General features: G+C 38.9%; 2 protein-coding genes and 1 long non-coding RNA gene across 10 annotated transcripts in view; 1 reads left to right on the plus strand and 2 right to left on the minus strand.

The window, feature by feature from the left end:
• The window catches only part of FAM135A (family with sequence similarity 135 member A), a 152,699-nt gene extending 147,022 nt beyond the window's left edge, over positions 1 to 5,677 (minus strand). For 5 of the 8 annotated variants that reach the window (XM_026446748.1, XM_026446743.1, XM_026446740.1 and 2 more), the window contains exons 1-2: positions 5,283 to 5,581; positions 3,621 to 3,706 (exon numbers count right to left, since the gene is read on the minus strand). The gene's annotated coding sequence lies outside the window, so the exon portion shown is untranslated. Of the gene's footprint in view, positions 1 to 3,620; positions 3,707 to 5,282 lie in introns of all 8 variants that reach the window. The other 3 variants (XM_026446739.1, XM_026446741.1, XM_026446744.1) reach the window with 1 other exon arrangement.
• On the plus strand, positions 4,523 to 6,159 carry LOC111554647. The gene is made up of 3 exons (XM_023230288.1): positions 4,523 to 4,571; positions 5,010 to 5,151; positions 5,924 to 6,159. The coding sequence occupies exons 1-3, from the start codon at positions 4,523 to 4,525 to the stop codon at positions 6,117 to 6,119; spliced, it is 387 nt and encodes a 128-aa protein (XP_023086056.1). The 3' UTR covers positions 6,120 to 6,159.
• A 10,350-nt stretch (positions 6,160 to 16,509) lies between these two features.
• LOC111554652 lies at positions 16,510 to 22,168 on the minus strand. The gene is made up of 4 exons (XR_002735308.2): positions 22,098 to 22,168; positions 21,404 to 21,762; positions 21,169 to 21,208; positions 16,510 to 16,708 (listed from the first exon to the last, which is right to left on the minus strand). It is a non-coding gene; the product is annotated as an uncharacterized LOC111554652 (long non-coding RNA).
• Positions 22,169 to 22,774: the final 606 nt, after the last annotated feature.

Here is a 22,774-nt window from a genome sequence, read left to right on the forward strand (position 1 = left end):
CTGCAAACAATCAGCCAGTGACATGTGGATTCGTCTTGCATCCCTAAACATGCTACATGGTATAAATTCTGGCCACCTGAATTGGTTAGGTCTGCATTGGTTTGGTTCAGTCTGAATATCTGAGTTATAGTCATATTTCTTGATTTACATTCAATTTCCTTCTTGATTGGCTGAGGCCCTGACCTCCTGCCCATCTTTGTAAGCTCCCTCTTGCAGGGACTAAACATGCTCAGTCACTGGAGTATATCCCTGCTCTAAAATGACCAAGCCAGGCTGGGCACGGAGGCTCATGCCTGTAATCCCAGCACTTTGGAAGGCTGAGGCGGGTGGATCACCTGCGGTCAGGAGTTCAAGACCAGCCTGGCCAACATAGCGAAACCCTGTCTCTACTAAAAATAAGGAAATTAGCTGGGTGTGGTGGCACGCGCCTGTAATCCCAGCTAGTCAGGAAGCTGAGGCAGGAGAATCACTCAAATCCTTGAGGCGGAGGCTGCAGTGAGCTGAGATCATACCACTGCACTCCAGCCTGGGTAACAAAGCAGACTCAGTCTCAATAAATAAATAAATAAATAAATAAATAAATAAATAAATAAAATTAAATGACCAAGCCAGCTGTCACTTGCCTCACTCTGTAGATCATCATCACTCATGACCTCCTTTTGCCCCACAATCATTCACATACACAACTTTCGTCACAAACATTATCTCATTTTAAAAAGTGATTCACAGCACAGGTAAGCTTATCAGAATCATTACACTAAAGGGCACAGGAAAGGAAAATCCCTTGTCTAGAAACTATTGCAGCCACTCCTCACTCATCAAAATAAACTCATAAGGGCCAGACATATACCATTTTGCATAAATTACAGAAATACTTAAGAAAAAAATAGAACACTAACTTTTTCTCTTTGGTGGAGAGGGTGAGAAAGGACATCTTTCAAAGGAAAGAAAATGAGGATAGCTTTTTAGAACTTAAGACAAACAATGTTTTAAAAAGTTGTATGTTTCTCTGTTGATACCAAATAGAGTAAACCTGAGGCTGTTCTAAAAATCTGGGATTCTCAATTCCAAAAGATAAAAGAGATAGTAAAGGGTATATAGGCTTCCACAGTCTTACATTTTTTATTGCCAATAAGGCCTGACCTTGCTGCTTAGACATTTATAGATAGCAGTATTTCCAATGTAAGCCCATGACTTGCTGGCAATCTGAAGACATCAAAGAGCAAGTGTCATAGTTAACACTGCTCTAAAACCAATCATGAATGAAACAGCTGCATCCTATAGGCAACCTCAAGGGCATTTCAATAAAGGAATACTTATTCTAGTTCAGGTTAAATTAAGACCTGTAGCAAAAGAACATTTCATAACACTTAACAGAAATGTCCCAGACTACAGCCAGGCGTAGTAGTTCATGCCTGTCATCCCAGCACTTTGGGTGGCTGAGGTGGGCGAATCACTTGAGGCCAGGAGTTTGAGACCAGCCTGGCCAACATGGCGAAACCCCATCTCTACTAAAAATACAAAAATTAGCCAGGTGTGGTGCCCTGGGCATGTAATCCCAGCTACTTGGGAGGTTGAGGCACATGAATTGCTTGAACCCGGGAGGCAGAGGCTGCAGTAAGCTGAGATCCTGCCACTGCACTCCAGCCTGGGCAATACAGTGGGACTCTGTCCCAAAAAAAAAAAACCCAAAAAAACAAAAACAAAAAAACACTCCCAGGCTATTATCAATATATTCACAACACAATTTAGAAATATGTTCTATATTCTGGATGATCTCATAGAGACCTAATGCCATAAAAGGAAATGTGCTATATTTTTCTCAGAATGGTTTCTTGGTTGAGAGATAGTTCATCAAATTTTTTTCATCAAAATAAGAACTACCTGAAGGGTTAGTTACTCAAGTAGGAGATGTCTCTTAATGGTATAATATGCCTGATACTTTTACATTCTCTTAAGAAAAAAGAAGCTAATATTTATTTTAAATTTAGCACATCATCAATAACCAAGTATGTACCTGTTAACAACTGTCAATCTTTAAAAATAAAATGTGAACCTACTGTGGAGTTGTTTCACTTTATTCCTTCTGAAAAACCTAGACCTACCTAATCACTTATGCTTTGTAACTTTTCTGAAAAACCACTGAGTCCATTAAGAATGCTTTCTTCTACATCAGCATTCTGCTTCTTATTCCTCTTTCTTTCTTTTAATTAAGACAGGGTCTCACTCTGTTGCCCAGGCCAGTCTTGAACTCCTGGCCTCAAGAGATCCTCCTGCCTCAACCTCCCAAAGTGCTAGAATTAAAGGCATGAGCCACACCCCACCTTATTCCCAGTCATCTCTAAACCTTCTTCCTGACAAACAACTCATGAAAAAAACACTTCAAATACATATGCCCTCATCTCCATCCATTTATTTAAAAGCACACATGTACATATAAAAAAACTCAATGTTAAGCAGTTTTTCCTCAATACCTAAAATCAAAGCAAAGGAAATCCTTGGCTTTTCTATCCCCTAAACAGCCCCCACAACAAGATTTTAATGTAAACACAATAAAGATTTTATTTAATGTAAACAAAATAAAAATATAAAACAAAATTAAGGATGTAACTAAAGATACAGGTGTAACTCTTATATTTCCTTCCAGTGTCAGCTCGTGGCAAACAAAAGAAATATCTGTTTTACACATTGAATGCTGCAGTGTCTGTTTCACTGTGTATGAACATTAGTTAATATTCATACATTAGTTAATGTACTAATTAGAAAACTAGTACATTAGAACTGCTGCTTGTCAAGGAAGCTTGCACTTCCTTCAAAGCCAGGTCATTTTATTTAGTACATCTATCTAGTACATTAGAAAAGTCTAATAGAATGCTAGTCCACAGTTCACTAGCATTCTACTAGACTTTTCACAGAAGTCTGAAATTTAAAAAAGAAATCTGTTCGATTTGGGATTTAAGCAGTCAATTACACCCTTACTACATAGCCTAAAATTAAAGAGATAAAAACTAAGTATTTATATAGCAAATTTTTATCTGTGGTGGCCCTAAGCATGTTTAAATGATTAGGGCTTGCTTTGCTATTGAGAGATTACTGGGAGGCCACCTTTATTATCCATACTTTACAGTTGGACACATTGAGATACACAGGTTAAGCAGGTTCTACAAACTAATGGCCACGAGTCATCGTAAGAGCTCATATCTTATGACTAGAAATTCTAGTCTTCTGCCTGTTGTCCACCACAAATCCTTATTTGATTTCTAAGAGCACAGGAACCTACTCACTAAAAACACCAGCAAGAATTTATAGGCATTTACTTTTTTTAAATGAATGTTTACCTAAAAATAAAAAGACCTGGCTTTGAAGGAAGTGCAAGCTTCCTTGAGAAGCCGCAGTTATCTTTATTTGCATTTGAAAAGTCATTTTTAAAAAATCTTAAAAGCTGATGAGTGCATCATCTCTTACTATACACAACAATTGCTAGTTCTTCTCAAAGAAGTTGGTTTGATGACACCAGAGCCTCCTAGTTTTACTTTAAATCACTTTGAATAAGGAACTACATTTTTTTTTTGCCTTGGTATTTCCCTTCTTAAAACAGAAACAGAAAACTTAATTCCTACCTGACACAGACAACGTAAGGAAGAATTTGTTTGTGGACTGCTTTGAGATTCCAGAACGAAATACATAATCCAGTTGATCTTCAAACCTACAATAAAGACAAACTTCACTGAACATAATTGCTTCAGTAGATGCCTTCAAAATAAGACACTGTATCATTATTTATGTAAAGAGAAGTTTCATTTAAGCAAAATCTTGATCACAATGCAATGGAAGAAAAAAACTACAAAACCGTTTAGAAAGTTCTTTTGCTCAATTAAACAATTTAATACTTCTCACGTATGTCTCCCATAAGCACACTAATTCTAAAGGTAGCAGAAATTGTATGCATTTATTAGAGAACAGAGACTCTCAGGAAAATTATGCAGTCAATTGCAATAGCAAATGTATAAAACAAATTAATAATACATTTTATAAAAGAAATTCTGTTAAATTTCATCTTAGTTCTTGGACAGCTACACCTAATGGAGGACAAGAAAATTTCCAAATTTTAAGTGTATGTTTGCAGGTCAACCTTTAACAAGTCTTAACCCGTTATAGTTTCATGAAGTCTGTACTCAAGTTGCTTTTCCACGCATGTCAGGTAAACATAATTCTTAAAAATTAAAGCTTTAATCAAAAGTGTAACCGATTTATTGTCACTCTTTCGATGATACTTCCACCAACCGGTAAAGAAAGAAGAAATGTTATTAAACTGGAAGATGAACTAGAAACGCTGAGTGGATACCTAGCTTAGGCAGAAAGCTGCAAGGACTAGAAGGGTATGACACAAAGAAATCTTCAGAGATTTAATAAGAAGTAAAACATGGAATGAAGTTAAGAGGCTTGACTTATACAAATGAGGGGGAGGGTGGAAGAGTTTTGGAGGGGAAAAAATTAAGATTACAGACTCACTGGGTCCACGATGGAAACCGGGAGGATAGTGGCCGTTAGGCAGAAAGCGATGAAGCAGGGTACCAAAGGAAAGCGAAGGGAGTGAGGGTTTCCGAAGGTAAGATGGGGCATGGAATGAACTCCAGTGCAAAGCGATGCTAAAGCAAAACACAATCGGCAACTAACAAAAAGGGAACCAGCAGGAAGTACCCAAAGGAGGTGGATGAGAGGAAAATAAAACCAAGGAAGAAATTATGGAGGTAACAAGAGTGAGAAACCTGGTCGGTCAGGGTAAGGAGCTCCGGACAGGGGAGTCAGCCTAGGGATGGAAGCACAGAGATACGCGGCTTCCCAAGGAGGGACCACCCGGGCAAAAAGACACGTGGGAGGCGCGGGATGAAAAAGCAGAACCACGAAAGCTGGTAAAGGAGGGACAGAGCGACGAAGATGGAGTACGGGTGAAGGGCAGGCGAAGGCAGGGACACGCCAGGCGCGAGGTTCAGGAAGAACGGGTCCAGGGACGAGCGCAGGGGCAGGGGCGGCCGCGGGCACCGGGAGAGCAGCGCGCCGCGGCCCCTCGCCTCCCTCAGAGCGCTCCGCACCGCCGTCCCCGCCGACCTTCAGCGGGGCCGGGGCCAGGCTCCGACCGCCAGCAGTCGGGTGAGGGGCCGCGGCGGGCGAGCGGCAGACGAGGAGGCCGCTTCCTTCCTGGCCCCTGGGAAAGAGGGACGAAGGGAGGGGTCGTGGGTGTCGGGAGTCGGGGGAGCCAGAGGAGACAGTAAGGGGGTTACCTCTCGCCTGGGTCGGCCTCTTCCCCCACCTGTCGGACGGAGGAGCTCGTTGTCCAGCTGGAAGAAGACGGCCCTACCCGGGTCAGCACCATCCCGCCCCGGGCCCCCTCACATCGCCATCACAGCAACCGCAAACACCGCAACCGCGGAGCCGGTTCGTCACCGCGGCTCGGCTACCGGCCCAGCGCGGCCAGCGAGCATGCGCAGTCGCCCCAGTCCCAAGGGAGTCCGGGCCAGCCGGCTATACCTGCGATCAACAGGTCCCCGGCCGCACGGCCCCGCCCCCGGCCTCTCTCACCTCCTCCTCCCGCCTCTTCCCTCCCTTCTCTGAGGCTAGGCCCCGCCCCTTCAAGCTCCGTGCCCCGCCCTTCAGGAGCTTCAGTTGCCCCTCCAGCTCCAGCCCCTACTGAGATTTCGATAGATTTGTCCGCCCTACCAGGCTCCCGTTCCCAAGTTCCCGCGAGAACGGGAGGGTTGCGTCAATAAAAAGCGCGCGTCCAAGAAAAGGGGCTCGCCTGTGGGTTTAAGGGATGGAACCTGGAGGTGGAGGAGGAGTAGGGAGTAAGAAGAGGGCAAAAAGAGGGAGTTCGAGAACTTTAGCCGTTTTTCTCACAATGTTGTTTCTCCTTTTCTCTCTTTAGCTCCTCCGTGCAGTCTCGGGTAGAGAGCCCGGTTCCTGCGCTAGTCGATTTGTGCGGTAGGAAAGGAGGCTGCAGGGGATCTGCGCTGGGGCGGGACAGCTGCCTTTCGGGACCCAGTCCTTGCATCTTGGGAGATGTGGGTGCTGATCTGGTTATTTCTCGGTTTATGACGCCAAAAAGGGCGGGAGGGGGCTGATGAAGTGAAGCCTTTCGCTGTTACATTCCGTTAACAGAAACCCACGAAGGATCATTGATTTATTTCACACTTCCCTGTTTCTGAACCTTATCTGGCAAAAACTTTTGTGGTGCATAAAGTTCAGTATGTTGCTAAAGCTGAGTTAATGAAAGGAAAATTTCGGCTGCGACTCGTGTGTTAAAAATGAATCTAGGATGGATAGTGGTGTTGGTTGCTCAATAATGAATGGACATAATGCTCCTGAACTGTGCACTTAAAATGGTTAAAATGGTAAATTTTCTGTTATGTATATTTTACCACAATAAGAATTAGAAGGGAAGAGCTTTGTGCATTCATTTGAAAGTAATGGTGATGTCTTGTAACCTAGGCCATTTGCGGGACAGGTTTTGAATATATAATTTAACCATTGTTTTTCATCTTTGTACCAGTTGTTTTTTTCCTTTGTGAGTCAGTGTTGCTCCGTCGCCCAGGCTGGTGTTCAGTAGTGTGATCTCGGCTCACCGCAACCTCCGCCTCCGGAGTTCAAGCAGTTCTGTCTCAGCCTCCCGAGTAGCTGGGACTACAGGCACATACCACCAAGCCCGACTACTTTTTGTATTGTTAGTACAGACGGGGTCTCACCATATAGGTCAGGCTGGTTTCGAACTCCTGACCTTAGGTGATCCACCCGCGGCTGCCTTCCAAAGTGCTGGGATTACAGGCCTAAGCCACTATGCCCGGCTTGTATCAGTTTTTACATGATTGGGTGTCCCGTTATCCTGTGAACCAATCTATTTGCATTTGTATGAATGGCCTGCTTTCCTGAATTCTAATTTGTCCCTTCTTTTATAGCCCTGTACCATTTTACTGTCCTTGCTAAACAAGCTTTTGTTGCTTGTTTTGTGACTTGAACTTTAGCCTCAAAATTGGAAAGGCTTTTTCTGTTTTTTTAGTTCCAGCCATGTCTTAGGAGAATATAGTAAACAACCAATTATTTGCATTTCCACGTCCTTGCACTCCATGTGGCCCACACAGTGTGCCAAGATTCTTTCCCTGTTCCGAGTTCTTTTTATTCAAATCACATTGTTAACTCCTCTGCTATGTGCCAGGCAGTGTGCTAATCTTGGAAGATACCAACATGAATGAAAAAGAATTTGGGTGGAGTTTTTGCATTATTACCCTATGATGTAATGTATATAGTGCAGAGATAAAGGCACTGGGAGCTATTGGAGCTCACAAGAAGCATTAATCCAACTTTGGGAAGAGGTCATGAGTCAGGAAAAACTTCCAGGAGAAAATGATTCCAGAGAGTTGAAGTGGGATGTCTTGTGGCGGTTGGGAGGAGTAAAGGGAAAAGGATTGCTTGAACAAAAGCTGTACAGTAAGAAACTGGTCTTTGTGCTGAACTAAAACTAAGACTTCTATGCCACTGTTTGCGGATGTGAGGCTGGAGAAGTTGACAAGGATGGTGCGCCTTCGGAAAAAAGTCAAATCATTATATATATATTTTTATTGTTTATTAGATGTTTGCCAAATACTGTGCTATTTACTGAGGGATATAATGAAGGTTAACAGTTAGTCTAAAATCTCAGAGTTTGCAGTCTAGTAGGGGTAGACAGGCATGCAAAAACAAAAACAAAAAAAACAAGTTATCCTACATAGTTAAAATTCGGGTAGGTACAGGGCTGTCTGGGAACCCAGAAGAGGAACACTTAACTAACCTAGAGATTTAGCAAGACTTCCTGGTAATTATCTATTGATAGAAGAATATAAAATAATCTCTTAAAGAAATAAGAAAATTCACCTGGGAGTGCAGTGGCTCACCCCTGTAATCCCGGCACTTTGGGAAGCCAAGGCAGGCAGATCACTTGAGGTCAGATGTTCGAGAGCAGCCTGGGTTTAGCAGAGAGACCCCATCTCTACTAAAAATAAAAAAATTACCGGGCGTGGTGGCAGGCACCTGTATTCCCAGCTACTCCGGAGGCTGAGGCATGGGAATCACTGGAACCTGGGAAGCAGAGGTTGCAGTGAGCCGAGATGGCACCACTGCATTCCAGCCTGGGCAACAGAGTGAGACTCTGTCTCAAAAAAAAAAAAAAAAAAACAGCAACAACAACAACAAAAACCATAAGAAATAAGAAAATTTATGCCACCTACTGAGGTACAGACTACTAGAGGATTTAGCACACTGATCTAATTGTCAGATTACCTGGTTCTAATTCTAGAGTCTTCATTATACTGTGTTATCTTAAGAATCTCTTACTTTCTCTAGGTCTGTTTTCTCTCACATATAAGAAGATAATCACATTATATAGAATTTGAATTCATTTAGAAATTTGTGTAGAAATTTCCTGATTCTAAATTTACTTCCTGTATTTATCATCCCAGGTTTCTTGTCACCCATTATGCTGCTAATAAACAGTTTTGTGTCACATTTAATGTACATTAACATGTTACATGTGTCCTTTTCAATCTATGTTGTGCTCAAGGAATATAAGATTTGGAATCCTTTCTATCTTGTAATTGGTTTACATAATTAAACTTTGGCATGGAATGTTTCTGAATGTTTGCTAAACCCTTCTAACTGTGGAGTATTCTCTTAATCCAAAGATCAGGTTATCTCTCCCTTTCTCGGTTGCACAACATTGATTCAGCTAAAGATTGAGACAGTAGAAGAAATGAATATTGTAAATTTGACAATAGCCTTATGAAGTCCGGGCGCGGTGGCTCATGCCTGTAATCCCAGCACTTTGGGAGGCCAAGGCAGGAGATCACGAGGTCAGGAGTTTGAGACTAGCCTGACCAACATAGTGAAACCCTGTCTCTACCAAAAATACAAAAATTAGCCGGGCGTGGTGGTGGGTGTCTGTAATCCCAGCTACTCGGGAGGCTGAGGCAGGAGAATCACTTGAATCCTGGAGGCAGAGGTTTCAGTGAGCCAAGATTACACCATTGCACTCCAGGCTGGGCGGCAGAGCAAGACTCCATCTCAAAAAAAAAAAAAAAAAAGAAAATAGCCTCATGAAGGATGTCTCATATTTGTCAGATGCTAAACATTAATTTACTAGAAAAAAAAAATCTGTATTTTTCCTTACTGGGCTTTATGATTTTTAAAATATTCCTGTTGTAAGTATGGTCATTATTTGAAAATTAAAAATGATATATAGTCAAAATTATTCCACAACTTTTCTTAACAATGTGATTATTTTTGGCATTTCATACAGGGAATTCTGAATTCTTTTTTGTAAGAATTAGAGTACTCTAATAAATAAAGTGTGGTAAGTAATAATAAAGTATTAAACCTCCTTCTGGGGCATTCACTCTTGTCTCCAGGCAGAGTATAGATTTTATCATTTACAGATACTTGGGTGAATGCCCACAGTACTCAAAGATAAGTTTTTTAGGAGGTTATATTACTTTAACAAGAAATATAAAACAGCAGAACAAAGTTTCATTATAGGACTTCCTTTATGGGTTAGTAACAGCTACAAACCAGAAGGGCAGATGTATTACTTCATAACAATGTTGTAATATATTTCATGATGTTTTGTTTGTTTTTGTTTTAAGACAGAGTCTCATTCTATATAATACATATACTCCATATCAGACTGTAATAATACAGAAAAAAAAAAAAACCTGATGCTTCCTGGTCTATTAAAGTTCAAAGTAGTTTTTGTTATATTTTGTTAAAAAGGGACAAATAGTGACTTCTTGGTTGCAACTCAGGTTACCTAGGTTTCCCAAAGACAGCATGTCTGCTTGGATCATTGGAGTCAGTCTGTCAGACAGAAAACATTCCTCCTACCACCATCCCACCGAATCATTCCTGTGAAGTATAATTAACTAGTATCAAGTGACGGCAGTGAAATGATTTCTGAATTATTCTATTCTTTGTATGCCTGAAGCTTACTGTGGTTTTTTTTTTAACATAATATTTATACTAATTATCATTTGCTCTCTGACAGCAAACACATTAGGGCAACTATCTCAGTCTTCCTATGACTCATGCATTTACATCTTGAGACTTGATCTTTAAAACAATTCCAGCCCCATATCTTCTGCTTCATATCAGACTGTGTCACTTTTCCTGTTATCCTGCTGTACCTTCTTATTCAACATATCCCAAACTCATCCTGCCTTCCTTCATGCACAGATCTAGCTCTCTGCCAAGCTTCTGGTTTCTGTCAATACCCCTTTCCCTCCCATTTACTAAGCTTAGAACCTCACTGCCATATATATATTTTTTCTTTTGTTCTATTTTCACTTCTTTATCTTTTCAAATCGTTTTCATATGGACATATATGCATATTATATATTATAGATACATATTATATACATAGTGTATATATAATACATATATATATTTTTTGAGACAGGATCTCACTCTTATCACCCAAGCTAGAGTGCAGTGGCATGATCTCGGCTCACTGCAACCTCTGCCTCCCAGGCTCAAGCGATCCTCCCATCTCAGCCTCCCAAGTAGCTGTGACTACAGGCTTTCACCACCATGCCTGACTAATTTTTGTATTTTTAGTAGAGATGGTTTCTCAATGTTGCCCAGGCTGGTCCTGAACTCGTGAGCTCAGATGATCCACCTGCGTTAGCCTCCTAAAGTGCTGGGATTACAGGCGTGAGACACTGCGCCCAGCCTATATATATATATATATATAGACACACACACACACGTATTTTAATTTCAACTTTTAGATATAGAAGGTATATGTGCAGATTTGTTACAGGGATATATTGCACCCAGGTAGTGAGCATCGTACCCAACGAGTAGTTTTTCAACCCATACTCCACTGCCTCCCTTCCTCGAGTAGTCCATGGTGTATACTGTTCCCATGTTTATGTCTAACACAGCTATATTTGATGCTTCCCTTTTTTTTAGTTTCCTGTCCATTCCATTTCTATGTCTTGTCTGACCTTTCTTTCAAAATATTTTCTCTCTTTCACAATGCTTCTGTAGTCCAAGGAAAAGTCAAACTTGAACAAAAAGAGGAACGTCTCTTCTGGTGAGACTGGAGAAAAGGATTTAAGGTACAATGTGAATGGAATGTAATGTAATTTATAGATTTTTAAATCTACATTTTACAGTAAAAACAAAAAAAAGGTGAGTAAAACTTTAAGCATTGCATAAACCACTATAATATCTTTTAGTTTTCTGATACTAGTAATAGTAGATAACATATTGAACCTTTATCATCTGCTGAGTGGTAGTCCTAATACTTAACATACATTATTTCTGCTCCTTATAACAAAATTTCAACAAAGTAGGCATTATGCATTTCTCTTTGTAGTTTTATGTATGTTTACTTCATGTATTTTGACAACCTTTTATTAAGTGCATATTTGTTTAGGATAGTTAGGTCCTCTCAATGAATTTATGTGAATAATTCACCATTATGAAATGGCCTTCATTTTCCCTAGTGAAATTTTTTACTCTGCAATCTGCTTAGTATTATATTAATACAGTCATTTCAACTTCATTTTGATTTATGTTACTATGATATATAATTTCCTATCTTTTTACTTTTAACCTACTTTTGTCTTTATATTTAAAGTGGATTTCTTGGAAGTCTCAATCTCTGACTTGTAATTGATATGTTTATATCATTTGTATTTAATGTATTTATGAATATGTTTTGGTTTAAATGTATCATCTTGTTATCTTGTTGCTTGTTTTCTATTTGTACTATCTGTTCTTTGTCCCTCTTTATTCCTTTTTTTAAACTTATTTTGCATTAATATTTTTGTTTTTTTTTGAGACGGAGTCTCGCTCTGTCTCCCAGGCTGGACTGCGGTGGCCGGATCTCAGCTCACTGCAAGCTCCGCCTCCTGGGTTTACACCATTCTCCTGCCTCAGCCTCCCAAGTAGCTGGGACTACAGGCACCCGCCACCTCGCCCGGCTAGTTTTTTGTGTTTTTTTAGTAGAGACGGGGTTTCACCATGTTAGCCAGGATGGTCTCGATCTCCTGACCTCGTGATCCGCCCGCCTCGGCCTCCCAAAGTGCTGGGATTACAGGCTTGAGCCACCGCGCCCGGCCTATCCTCTCTTCTAAGACTCAGGTTCTTTCTTCCTGAAACTTTTCTTGGATCTGTCCTCCACTTGGTCATGGCCTGGTTAATTGCTTTCTTTCTGTGTTGTCATAACATTCCATTCACATCTCCCTTATCACACTCATATACTCACTATACTCTGTCCCCCAAAACTAGATATGAGTTTCTCGAGGTCATGCTCTGTCTCTTGTTCATTTTTTAATCCCAAATGTGCATCACAGTTGTGGCAGATAAAAATCAATATTTTACTATTGAATGAAAGAGTTTACAAGTTCCTAATCAGTTAATTAATGAATTAATTACTCTTGTGGCTCAAACCAAAGTTTGTTGCTTTCTCACCTTTTGTTCTGATCCTGTCTTTCACCTCTTGACTCCCCTTTTTTGGTCTCTTGCAGACCAGTGTCTTCATGCTGTTTCAGTTCTCCATAGTCCTACATTCCACCACCCTACTTTCTTTCCCTGCCTATACAAACCCCAGCTCCAAGAGTGGTGATTCAGTTCTAACAGTGAGATTTGGGAAATTGAAACCAAGGTGTGAATGATGCTTAACCACTTCCCAAGATATTTGTATTTCTGTTCAAAATTAATTTTACTGTAAAAGTAACACATGCTTACTTTGGGCAATGTAAATAAATATTTAACAATTATTTACTTGTAGATACTGAGAGCATACAGCAGTGGAATGGTGGGGAGGCAAAAATCTGCTATCATGGAGTTTAAGTTCTAATGGAAGGTGACACCAAAGGAGATGGTTATATAGTAAATTAAAAGGTAATAACTGCTACATTCCTCTCTCTCTCTCTCGCTCTCTCTTTTTCTCTCTCTCTCTCTGTGTGTGTGTATGTGTGTGTGTGTGTGTGTGTGTGCAGGGGAGGGAAATGGACAGATAATTTATCATTTTAATAATGTTGCTGAACTATAAGGCTACATTTTAATCAGTTAGAGAAAGAATTCTACGTCGTTAGCACTTGGAGATCCTGTATTTTGAACTGGTCATAGGGACTGGCTGGGATTTTGAATTGTCTCTTTTGAGAAAGAAGTTAGCTCTGTGTAGGAAGAAGAATAAAAAAGACTATTTGATAACCAGTAGAATAGGTTCAGCAGAGACTGGCTAACTGTTCACCAAACCCAGTTTTTCATCTGGTACACAGAGAGACTACATTTCCCAGGCTTCTTTGCAGTTAGAAGCAACAATATGTGAAGTTCTAATTAGTGGGATGTTAGTGGAAGTAATGAGTGCCACTTCCTGACCTAATCTGTATTAAAAATGTCCCATGTATGTTCTCCTTTTGTTCCCTATTTGCTGGTTAGATGCTAATTCTCAGGGCAGCCTGAGAAATTGTGTATTGAAGATGGTAGAGGCTCCATTATCCTGAGTATCTTGATCTTGTAGACAGTACCTCACACATTGCACTCTGAAATCATGCTCTCCTCACCTCCTTGACACTGCCACTAGTTGAACAACAGAGGAATAAGAAATCAACATATTCTACTAAACCACAGAATTTATAAATTACAGCAGCTAGCGTTCCCTTGACTAATACAATAAATAGTATTCTTCATTATGTTTGGGAGATATCCATTTACTACTAGTATATTTTGGGTGCTTTAAAAATGAGGAATTGGCATTAAATTTATTTAATGGATACCTTTTGATATCTATTTTTATTTTCTCCTTTCATGTATAAATGCCATGTGGTTATGTCTAGTGTTCTAGATTAAACTATCCTTTAATTTCATGAGAGTAAAATTTCCTTGGTGGGAACAGATTTTTCTTTTAATATGTATTTTGTTTGTTTGTTTTTTGTTTTGAGACAGGGTCTTGCTCTGTCACCCAGGCTGGAGTGCAATAGCGCGATCTCGGCTAATTGCATCCTGGGCTCAAACTGATCCTCCTGCCTCAGCCTCCCAAGTAGCAGGGACTACAGGCATGTGCCACCATGCCTGGCTACTTTTTGTGTTTTTTGTAGAGATGGGTTTTCACCCTATTGCCTGGGTTGGTCTTGGACTTCTGGACTCAAAGATCTGCCTGCCTTGGCCTCCCAATGTGCCAGGATTATACGCATGAGCCACCACTCCCAGCCTGAATATATTTTTGAATTTGATTTGGCAGATTGTATTTAACATTTCTTCATCTATAGCCATAAATGCTATTTTGTTTAATTTCCTTTCCTTTCTTTTTACTTCTTTCTCTTCTTCCTCAAGTAGTCTCCCTTGTTTTTTTTGTTTTATTTTGTTTTGCATTTGTCAACTGTTGGTATCAGATTTGTAAACCTGATCAAATCAATTTGGAAGTTTTTTCTTTTTAGTTATATCACATGGTATTTTAGAAGAATTCGTTAACAGTTAAAAGCCATCTTGCTCTGTAGTCCTTTTATATTTTCCCAGAAAAAGATTATGTGTTTAGACAGGCTTCTACCTAGCATATATTCTTTTTATTATTTCTGGTTTTCCCTATGAGCTCAGGTACAAAGTTGGAAAATAAGGTTCCCTAGGGTATAATCAAGGTAAGGATAATGGTCAGAAGTTCTGCATTGGTAATGATCCATGTTTTTATAAATATATTTCTATGTAAACTATTCTAAACATATGTGAAAAGATAAGAATAATGAACACTTGAGCCACCACAACCCATCTTTGTCAAATGTGAACACTGTCTTTTTTTTTTTTTAACTTTATAACTTTCAGTAGGATCTGCTTTAGGAACTGAGTCTTGATGCTGCCTATGTTATGAATTTTAGCTATGTTTTAATACAGTTATTTCTCATTGTCTTGGAATGATTACTTTGAAAGTTTCATCGTGTGATTTTTTTTAAAAAAAGGTAGAATTTAATATCAAAACAAGTTATTATATATATTATAAATATGTATTATACATATAAAACACAAACTAATTGTAAGGCTACATGCTAGTCACATTAGTTTTCTTTTAATTCCTTACTATATGGGCAATACAACATACTTGCCATTAGTTCTGGCTCTTCAAAAATAACAAAACCTAATTTAATAGTCTGGTGCTTAAAAACAAATGCAATGAACTCATCTAAATTTTGGCTCAACTGTGCGATTCTGGGAAAGTTACTGTCCTAAATTTCTTTATTTGTTGATATGATTTGGCTGTGTCTCCACCCAAATCTCATCTTGAATAGTAACTCCCACTATTTCCACATTTCATGAGAGGGACCCAGTGGGAGGTAAATGAATCATGGGGATGGGTCTTTCCCGTGCTGTTCTCATGATAGTGAATAAGTTTCATGAGATCTGATGGTTTTAAAAACAGGTGTTTCCCTGCACAAGCTCTCTCTCTCTTTTTTTTTTGAGATGGTGTCACCCAGAATGGAGTGCAATGGTATGATCTTGGCTCACTGCAACCTCCGCCTCCCAGATTCAAGCAATTCTCCTACCTCAGCCTCCTGAGTAGCTGGGATTACAGGAGCCTGTCACCATGCCTGGCTAATTTTTGTATTTTTAGTAGAGACAGGGTTTCACCATGTTGGTCAGGCTGGTCTCAAACTACTGACCTCGTGATCCACCTGCCTCAGCCTCCCAAAGTGCTGGGATTACAGGTGTGAGCCACTGTTCCTGGCCGGCTCTTTCTTTTTGCCTGCTGCCATCCATGTAAGATGTGACTTGCTCCTCCTTGCCTTCTGCCATGATGAAACTGTAAGTCCACTAACCCCTTTTTCCTGTATAAATTACCCCCTCTTGGGTATGTCTTTATCAGCAGCATGAAAACGGACTAATACATCAGTAAAATGGTGAAATAACAGCAACATTATGGAGTTGTTGTGAGCAAAAACATGTAAGGTGCTTGGTTTAGCACCTATTACATAGTAATAATTCAATACAAATTTATTTCTTTCTTTTAGAAAGAATTTTTTTTCCTAAAGAAGGTTAAATTTTCTTTACGTCTTGACATTTAGAAAATTAACTCTGTTCATGTTGTTTTATGAATTAGTAGTATCCTCACCTTCCAACTAGATAAGAACCTATTATTTTTGCTCCTGTGAAAAAACAGAGGTGCCTAACTTGCTGTGTCTCCTCACATCTTCCCCCTTCTTCCTCCCCTCCAAGTTCTTTGAATCAATTGGAGAGAGGGGCGTCATAGAAGTTTTATCACTTGGCATTGTCATACCACAGTCTACTATAAGGAAAACATACCAGTGAACCAGTGAGTCTGGTCTTTCCTCTTAGTGGAGAGAAGGGCATGTGGTCACAGTTTCTCTACCAGATGGAAGAGGAGTGGCTCAGTTTTCAGTTTTGTTTAATCACTGTAGACTTTCACTTTAGATTTCCCACTTTTTCAATCCCAAAGTAGGATGCTTTTAACAGCTCACAGACTCATCAGAATTGAAATGAACAAATATTTATTGATCTTTTATAACAAGGCAATATTGCTTAAAGGAAAACAAACAAACATAAAATATTCCATTGACAATGCATTTTTTCATCTGTTCGGCACAATGCTTTTGTCATAATGGAGATGTGATAACAAGCTTTCCAGGACATTCAGTCTTCGGCAGCACCACTTAGGACAGATGACTGGCTGCTGCAATGTGAATGTAAGAATGCCTGACTCACCAAATGATTTCCTAGAATAGTTAGCTGGGTGGAGACTCACCAAGTTAATAACTAAACCCAACCCTCAAGTCTGTTGACAAAGGACATATTTGAGCTTAATGACTCTGTATACACCCAGAAAGATAAAGGAGGCTTTGAGATCCTGCTTGGTAGACTGGAAAGATGAAAATGACCCATTAGGTACCTGGAACACTGAATGGCCCGCACTGGAAATATTTTGAAAGGTGAGTTGAAGTACTTAACCAGTCTTTCAGAGGCTATGCCATATCAAGCCTGAGGCAGATGATGATTCAATAAATATCTTTTAAAAGAGAGAAAATGTTGTGCAACAGAAACGTAGGGCAAAACAAATGATCTCTGCATTATGAACAGGTGAGTCAAAAGCTGTGCTGGCTTAGAAAATGAAAAACTAGTTAAATACCTCCACAACTTTAAAACATTTTCTACTTAACTATAACGTTAAATGACCTAAGGTATATGAAGCATCTATCCCAGTGTCTGGCTGCCATATGGTGTCACTCAGTGTATTTTTCTTCCTTTCAACTCTGATCTTTGCTTTTTTTGATTTGTTTGTTTAAGACAAAAAAGTACTTTAAGATGATATCGCTGTCTAGTTTCATGTAAGTCCATATTTTGAAGATATTAGTGTCTGAAGTTTAGCACTCTGTTGGTTTTACTATTAACAATAAACATGACAAGAAATTTAGTCATCTATCAAACATCTGTCATGTGGTTCAGAAATTATTTTGGGGCAACATTTTGGAATGAGGACTGTTAGCTCACTTTGGTGTACTCATGACTTTGTTGAAACAGTACACATAGCAAAAATATAAATTTTAAAAGTATCACTGGTAACTCCACGTAGTTATTCATTTTTAAATGCTAAACTATGAGTATTGATATTTTAAGTTTGGATCCAATTTTTCTGGTTCTTTCCCTGAGAAAATAAATGATGCTTTGAAATATTAGTGAATTAGAGCAACTTTTCAACTTTTCCACAATAAATTATTCCTCAGGCTAGAAAAAAAAGTGATTCCGCAAATACCATTCAAAGTCATTTCATTCTGAATCAGGATAACAAACACTCTCATACATAAAATCAAATATATAAGAAATGAACAATCTAAAATCTATGGATGCATCTTTTTCAGCTCTATCTAGTCTTCTATTGCATGTTTTCTTAAAAGTGTATATTCAATCATTCTATAGATTTAGAACTTCATTAAACTTTGAGATAACCTCAAAATATATTTTGTCATCATTTAATCATGTATCTCTCACTTAGTGAGGTTGTTACTGAATCAAGGTTTTTCTTTTCTAGAATATGTTAATATCACTATCTTCTAGGACAAAATATCAGTAAAAAATTCATGAGGATTTACTTGACTGAGCATATGTGGAATTTTTAAGACTGGATTTTAACTCTTTCGAGAACTCACCTTCCTATTTTGTACCCTTTCTGCCTCTCTGCTCCAACAAACACTGTTTGGGGCAAGTTTAACCTCAATAGATACAACCTTGTTGTTGGGCCAGTCCGTCTGCCGACAGGATGTAACTTGTAAGAAGGAGAGGCACTGGTGTGCGAGAAAGATTGCAGCTGGCAGCTGAGACAGGTCTGTCGCTGCCTTTTCCTTTGCTTTGCTACCAAGTCTATGCGTGCCTCAGAAGTAGGCCACGTAACTCAGGAGTGTCAGGAGCTGTGACTGATTCCAGGCTGTTTGTAAGGAAGAGGAGAAAAAGGAGGATGCAGAATAATTGAAGGGGAGGTGGTGATCCCCAAAGGAGGAGCAAAGAAAGAATGATCTGAAGACTTCAAATGCTTGGCAACCTTATTTTTTTACCTAGGGCCAGCATTTGTACGAATACGGGTGCCTGTGTGAATTTGTATACAGGAAGGAACTAGCATTGTGAAATAACCCCAAACACGACTGGTCAGTCTGCCTCCCTTTGAAAAACAACAATAAAGAAAAAAACTACTTTGAATAATCTTATAACAGGAAATAACAATGGAAACTAGAGAATTTTGGTGTGGAAAAATCTAAGCACTTAGAACTATAGAGGCTAAGTAATTAAAATACTGTGCATATATAATTGAAGTTGAAAAATGAACAAAGGGAATTTTAGGCACCCAGTTTAGTTTACTAGGCAGCAAGTAAGGTAATGAAATTTGCTTTTAACAGTATATTTATAAAATGCTCCTTACTTTTCTTATATTAACATATTTTTTATATTGACAACTGACTCCTTGGAAAGTGTGAAAATAATACTATCTATTAGGGAGCTTTACTAATAATCCTATAATGCTTTGTGAGTAATGATTAAGATATTTAATAAACTAACTTTGAAGTGATCATTGATGATATTGCTTATTTATACTCAAAACAATGAAACAAACTACTTAAAGTTGAATAAAAATGCACTTATCTCCATGAACTACTTGCAGTAATTAATTCTAAAATGACTATTAAGCTAGTAGTACATTGTATGAGAAGTTTAAGCCATATTCAGGTCGGGGGTAAAGAATATTTTAGACTTTTGTGCTAAGTATGAAAACTTAGGTATTAGCCTGATGTTTCTTTTACTAAGCCTTGTACTTTATATAGCTTGTTCTATATTCAGTTATGTAATCTTAGAGTAGCTGAAAGGATATTAAAACAATACCTTTCAATTTATATGTAATTGAAGTTGAAAATAAAGGGAATTTTAGGCACCCAGTTTAGTTTACTAGGCAGCAAGTAAGGTAATGAAAGCAGTAGTCACCCATTGGCTAGGTTTTCAAATATATCACAGATATTTAGTACTCTCATCTTCAAGTATAATTGTAAACCTTATTCTCTTTGGATTGCAACTTCCTTCAGATCATAGTAAAGAATTGACAAAGGATTGATTGCATACGTTTCAGAAAAATACATATTGATAATATTAAAAATCTATTGATAAAGATGAATGGGTTTCTGCAGAATTAAAAAGGCATATGTATCATATTTTACTTTAGAGTAAGTTTCTCCTACTATTATGAAGTAGAGATGTCATGTATGTGACTAGTTATTAGACAGCCATCAGATTATTGTGATAAATACATACCTACATGTAACCTAGATTATTACAGGAAGAAGTTACTGAAGTAATAATACACCACAGAAACAATACCATGAAGATAAGTGCTAAGGAATGAAGTTCTTTCCCTATGAATTCTAGCTAATTCATTATTTCCAGTCTATCTCATTTCAAGACCTGTGTTTCCCTTTTAGATACAGGACACCTGGGTTGTCTGTTCATAAACTCTTTCTCCAGTGGCCTTTGGCCTTTTAAGTAGATCTGTTTTGTTTCGACAAAGAATGTCTAAGAAAGGAGGAAGTGAGGAGGGACTTGAAGATGTGCTACTGCTGGAATCAAATTTTGATTTTCTAGTTTTGCTTGGTGGGAAGCCTACTTGTCATTTGTACTACTCTTCCACAGTTAGTGTGTTCGAGCAACTTAAAGTTCAATGGCAACTCCTCATAGACTTACTGTTCAGAGTTTGTTTATTGTGAAGAATTTGCTTTTGACAGTTAGTTTATAAAATGCTCCTTACTATTCTTACATTAATTCTTTACATCACTTTATTCTTCATTGTCACTTCCTTTGTTTGCCTCAGTTTGATTCATTATCCTTCAATCATTCAAATATTCTTCATTATTCAAATCGCTGTTTTACTGACCCATTCTCTAAACATATTTTTTATATTGACAACTGACTCCTTGAAAAGAGTGAAAATAATAATACTATCTATTAGGGAGCTTTACTAATAATCCTATAATGCTTTGTGAGTAATGATTAAGATATTTAATAAACTGTATCTTTGAAGTGATCATTGATGAGATTGCTTATTTATACTCAAAACAATGAAACAAACTACTTAAAGTTGAATAAAAATGCACTTATCTCCATGAACTACTTGTAGTAATTAATTCTAGAAAGTCTATTAGGCTAGTAGTACATTGTATGAGAAGTTTAAGCCATAAGTATGAAAACTCAGGTATTAGCCTGGTGTTTCTTTTACTAAGCCTTGTACTTTATATAGCTTGTTCTATATTCAGTTATGTAATCTTAGAGTAGCTGAAAGGATATTAAAACAATATCTTTCAATTTTGCTTTTCTTTTCCAGTAGCTAGCTTCCATGTTAATCAGCATGTTCAAGCTTCCTTCTCATTAGTTTTTAAGAATTCTAGGAAATACTTTCCATGGCATGTTGTGAGAGATTTTATTATAGGATTAAAATCCGTTCAGCAAACAATAGGCACACATGAGGCAGGGTCCAGGTATTCTGTCTTATAAGCCAACACTGCACTTTAGGTAATGCTAGAAATGGAACTACATTTAATTATTTTCTACTTTCTGTTTACGGCAAAAGTTGCCATGTCAAACATTTTTCATGCCATATCTTACCTCAGATTCTCTACCTTGTTTCTGGACAGTAGAAAAGCTGCTGGAAAAAAATGCAAAAACAAGTTTTTGACTGGAGTTCATATTTTTCATTCAATGTCTGCTGGGCCCTCAATGTAACTTTTTTTTTTCTATTTTTTTTTTTTTGAGAGGGGGTCATCCTTCTATCATTAACTACTCCTAATCTTCACTGCTGCACAGAGTTTCCATATTTAACAACAGATGGCTTTGCTTTTACTTTATAGATGAGGCCAAAGCACCAGGTAGGTGAAAGATTCTTGTATCGGTTCGAACCCCGAGAACGTGCCAACAGACAACAGGAGGCGGTGTGGAGCAACATGCTGTTTTAATGAGCGTCTGGGTGCAGGCGGGCTGAGGCCTAAAATGGCATCAGCACCAAATGAGGATAGGGCAGAGGTTTTATAGTCTCCTGTAAACAGGAAGTGTCTCAGTCTGATGTAACTGCTAGGTAGTACCTGGACGGCCTCTCTCTGGGTCTTCACAGGGTACATGTCTTCTGGCTAACTCTCTTCCTGCTTCTGCTATCTTGCTGATGCACACTGCTAGGGCACGTGACTTTGCGCCTGAGGACTGGGCCTGAGGAGGGCGGAGTTATTCATTCCCTTAAGCTTTCAGGCCTTGGGGAAAATCTTTCCGTAGGAGCTTTTTCAGCTTTACCAACTACAGTCTACACACTTACCTGCTTCCACACACACCCTTATGGTTTTCTTTCTCAGTGGAAAAAATGTGCTTCTCTTGGTAAAGTCCAGCCCATTCATCTGTGCTCCTGAACACAGCCTCTCCAATGTACTTGTTATATATATGTATAATATATATTATATATATAATATCTATCCGCCCCCCGCCACCACGGAGTCTTCCTATGTTGCCCAAGCTGGTCTTGAACTCCTGAGCTCAAGTGATCCACCCACCTTGGCCTCCCAAAGTGCTGAGATTACAGGCACTAGCCACTGTGCCCAGCCTGTCCTTGTGCCTTTGATTCATCATTTATCCTCTCCTTTATTTTTCTATTGGTCCTTTGTCACAGGCCTTAGTCTTCTGCCAGCTGATAAATGGGAATGTTCCACGGGTTCAGTTCTCACCCTTTTTCTTCTTTCATTGTGTACATCACAAAGGAGATCTTACCCACATTCATGGCTTCTGCACTCACATTAAAGCCCTGTACACCTGCCTTCAGTCCTAGGTGAGCTCTAGGTGCCCACAGGACTTCTCTACCTATCTTCTCAAAGATAATCTTAACATGTTCAAAATGAATCCATTATAATTGATGTATTTAGTCCATTCTCACACTGCTAATAAAGACATACCCAAGACTGGATAATTTATAACGGAAAGAGGTTTAATTGACTCACAGTTCAGCATGGCTGGGAGGCCTAAGGAAACTTACAATCTTGGCAGAAGGGGAAGCAAACACATCCTTTTTCACATGGTGGCAGCAAGAAGAAGTGCAGAGCGATGGTGGAGAGCCCCTTATGAAACCACTAGATCTCATGAGAACTAATTCACTATCATGAGATAGAATTCCCATGATTCAGTTTTTCCCATGTGGTCCCCTCCCAATACACATGGGAATTATGGGAACTACAGT

This window comes from Piliocolobus tephrosceles, chromosome 5 (genome assembly GCF_002776525.5).
Source record: "Piliocolobus tephrosceles isolate RC106 chromosome 5, ASM277652v3, whole genome shotgun sequence".
NCBI lineage: Eukaryota > Metazoa > Chordata > Mammalia > Primates > Cercopithecidae > Piliocolobus > Piliocolobus tephrosceles.

Bases quoted from the DNA above. Each gene is read 5' to 3' on its own strand.
- LOC111554647 (XM_023230288.1), top strand. From the start codon at position 4,523: ATGGAAACCGGGAGGATAGTGGCCGTTAGGCAGAAAGCGATGAAGCAG. The intron at 4,572-5,009 runs GTACCAAAGGAA...GAACGGGTCCAG, and splicing joins GCAGAAAGCGATGAAGCAGG to GGACGAGCGCAGGGGCAGGG. The intron at 5,152-5,923 runs GTGAGGGGCCGC...TTCTCTCTTTAG, and splicing joins CTCCGACCGCCAGCAGTCGG to CTCCTCCGTGCAGTCTCGGG.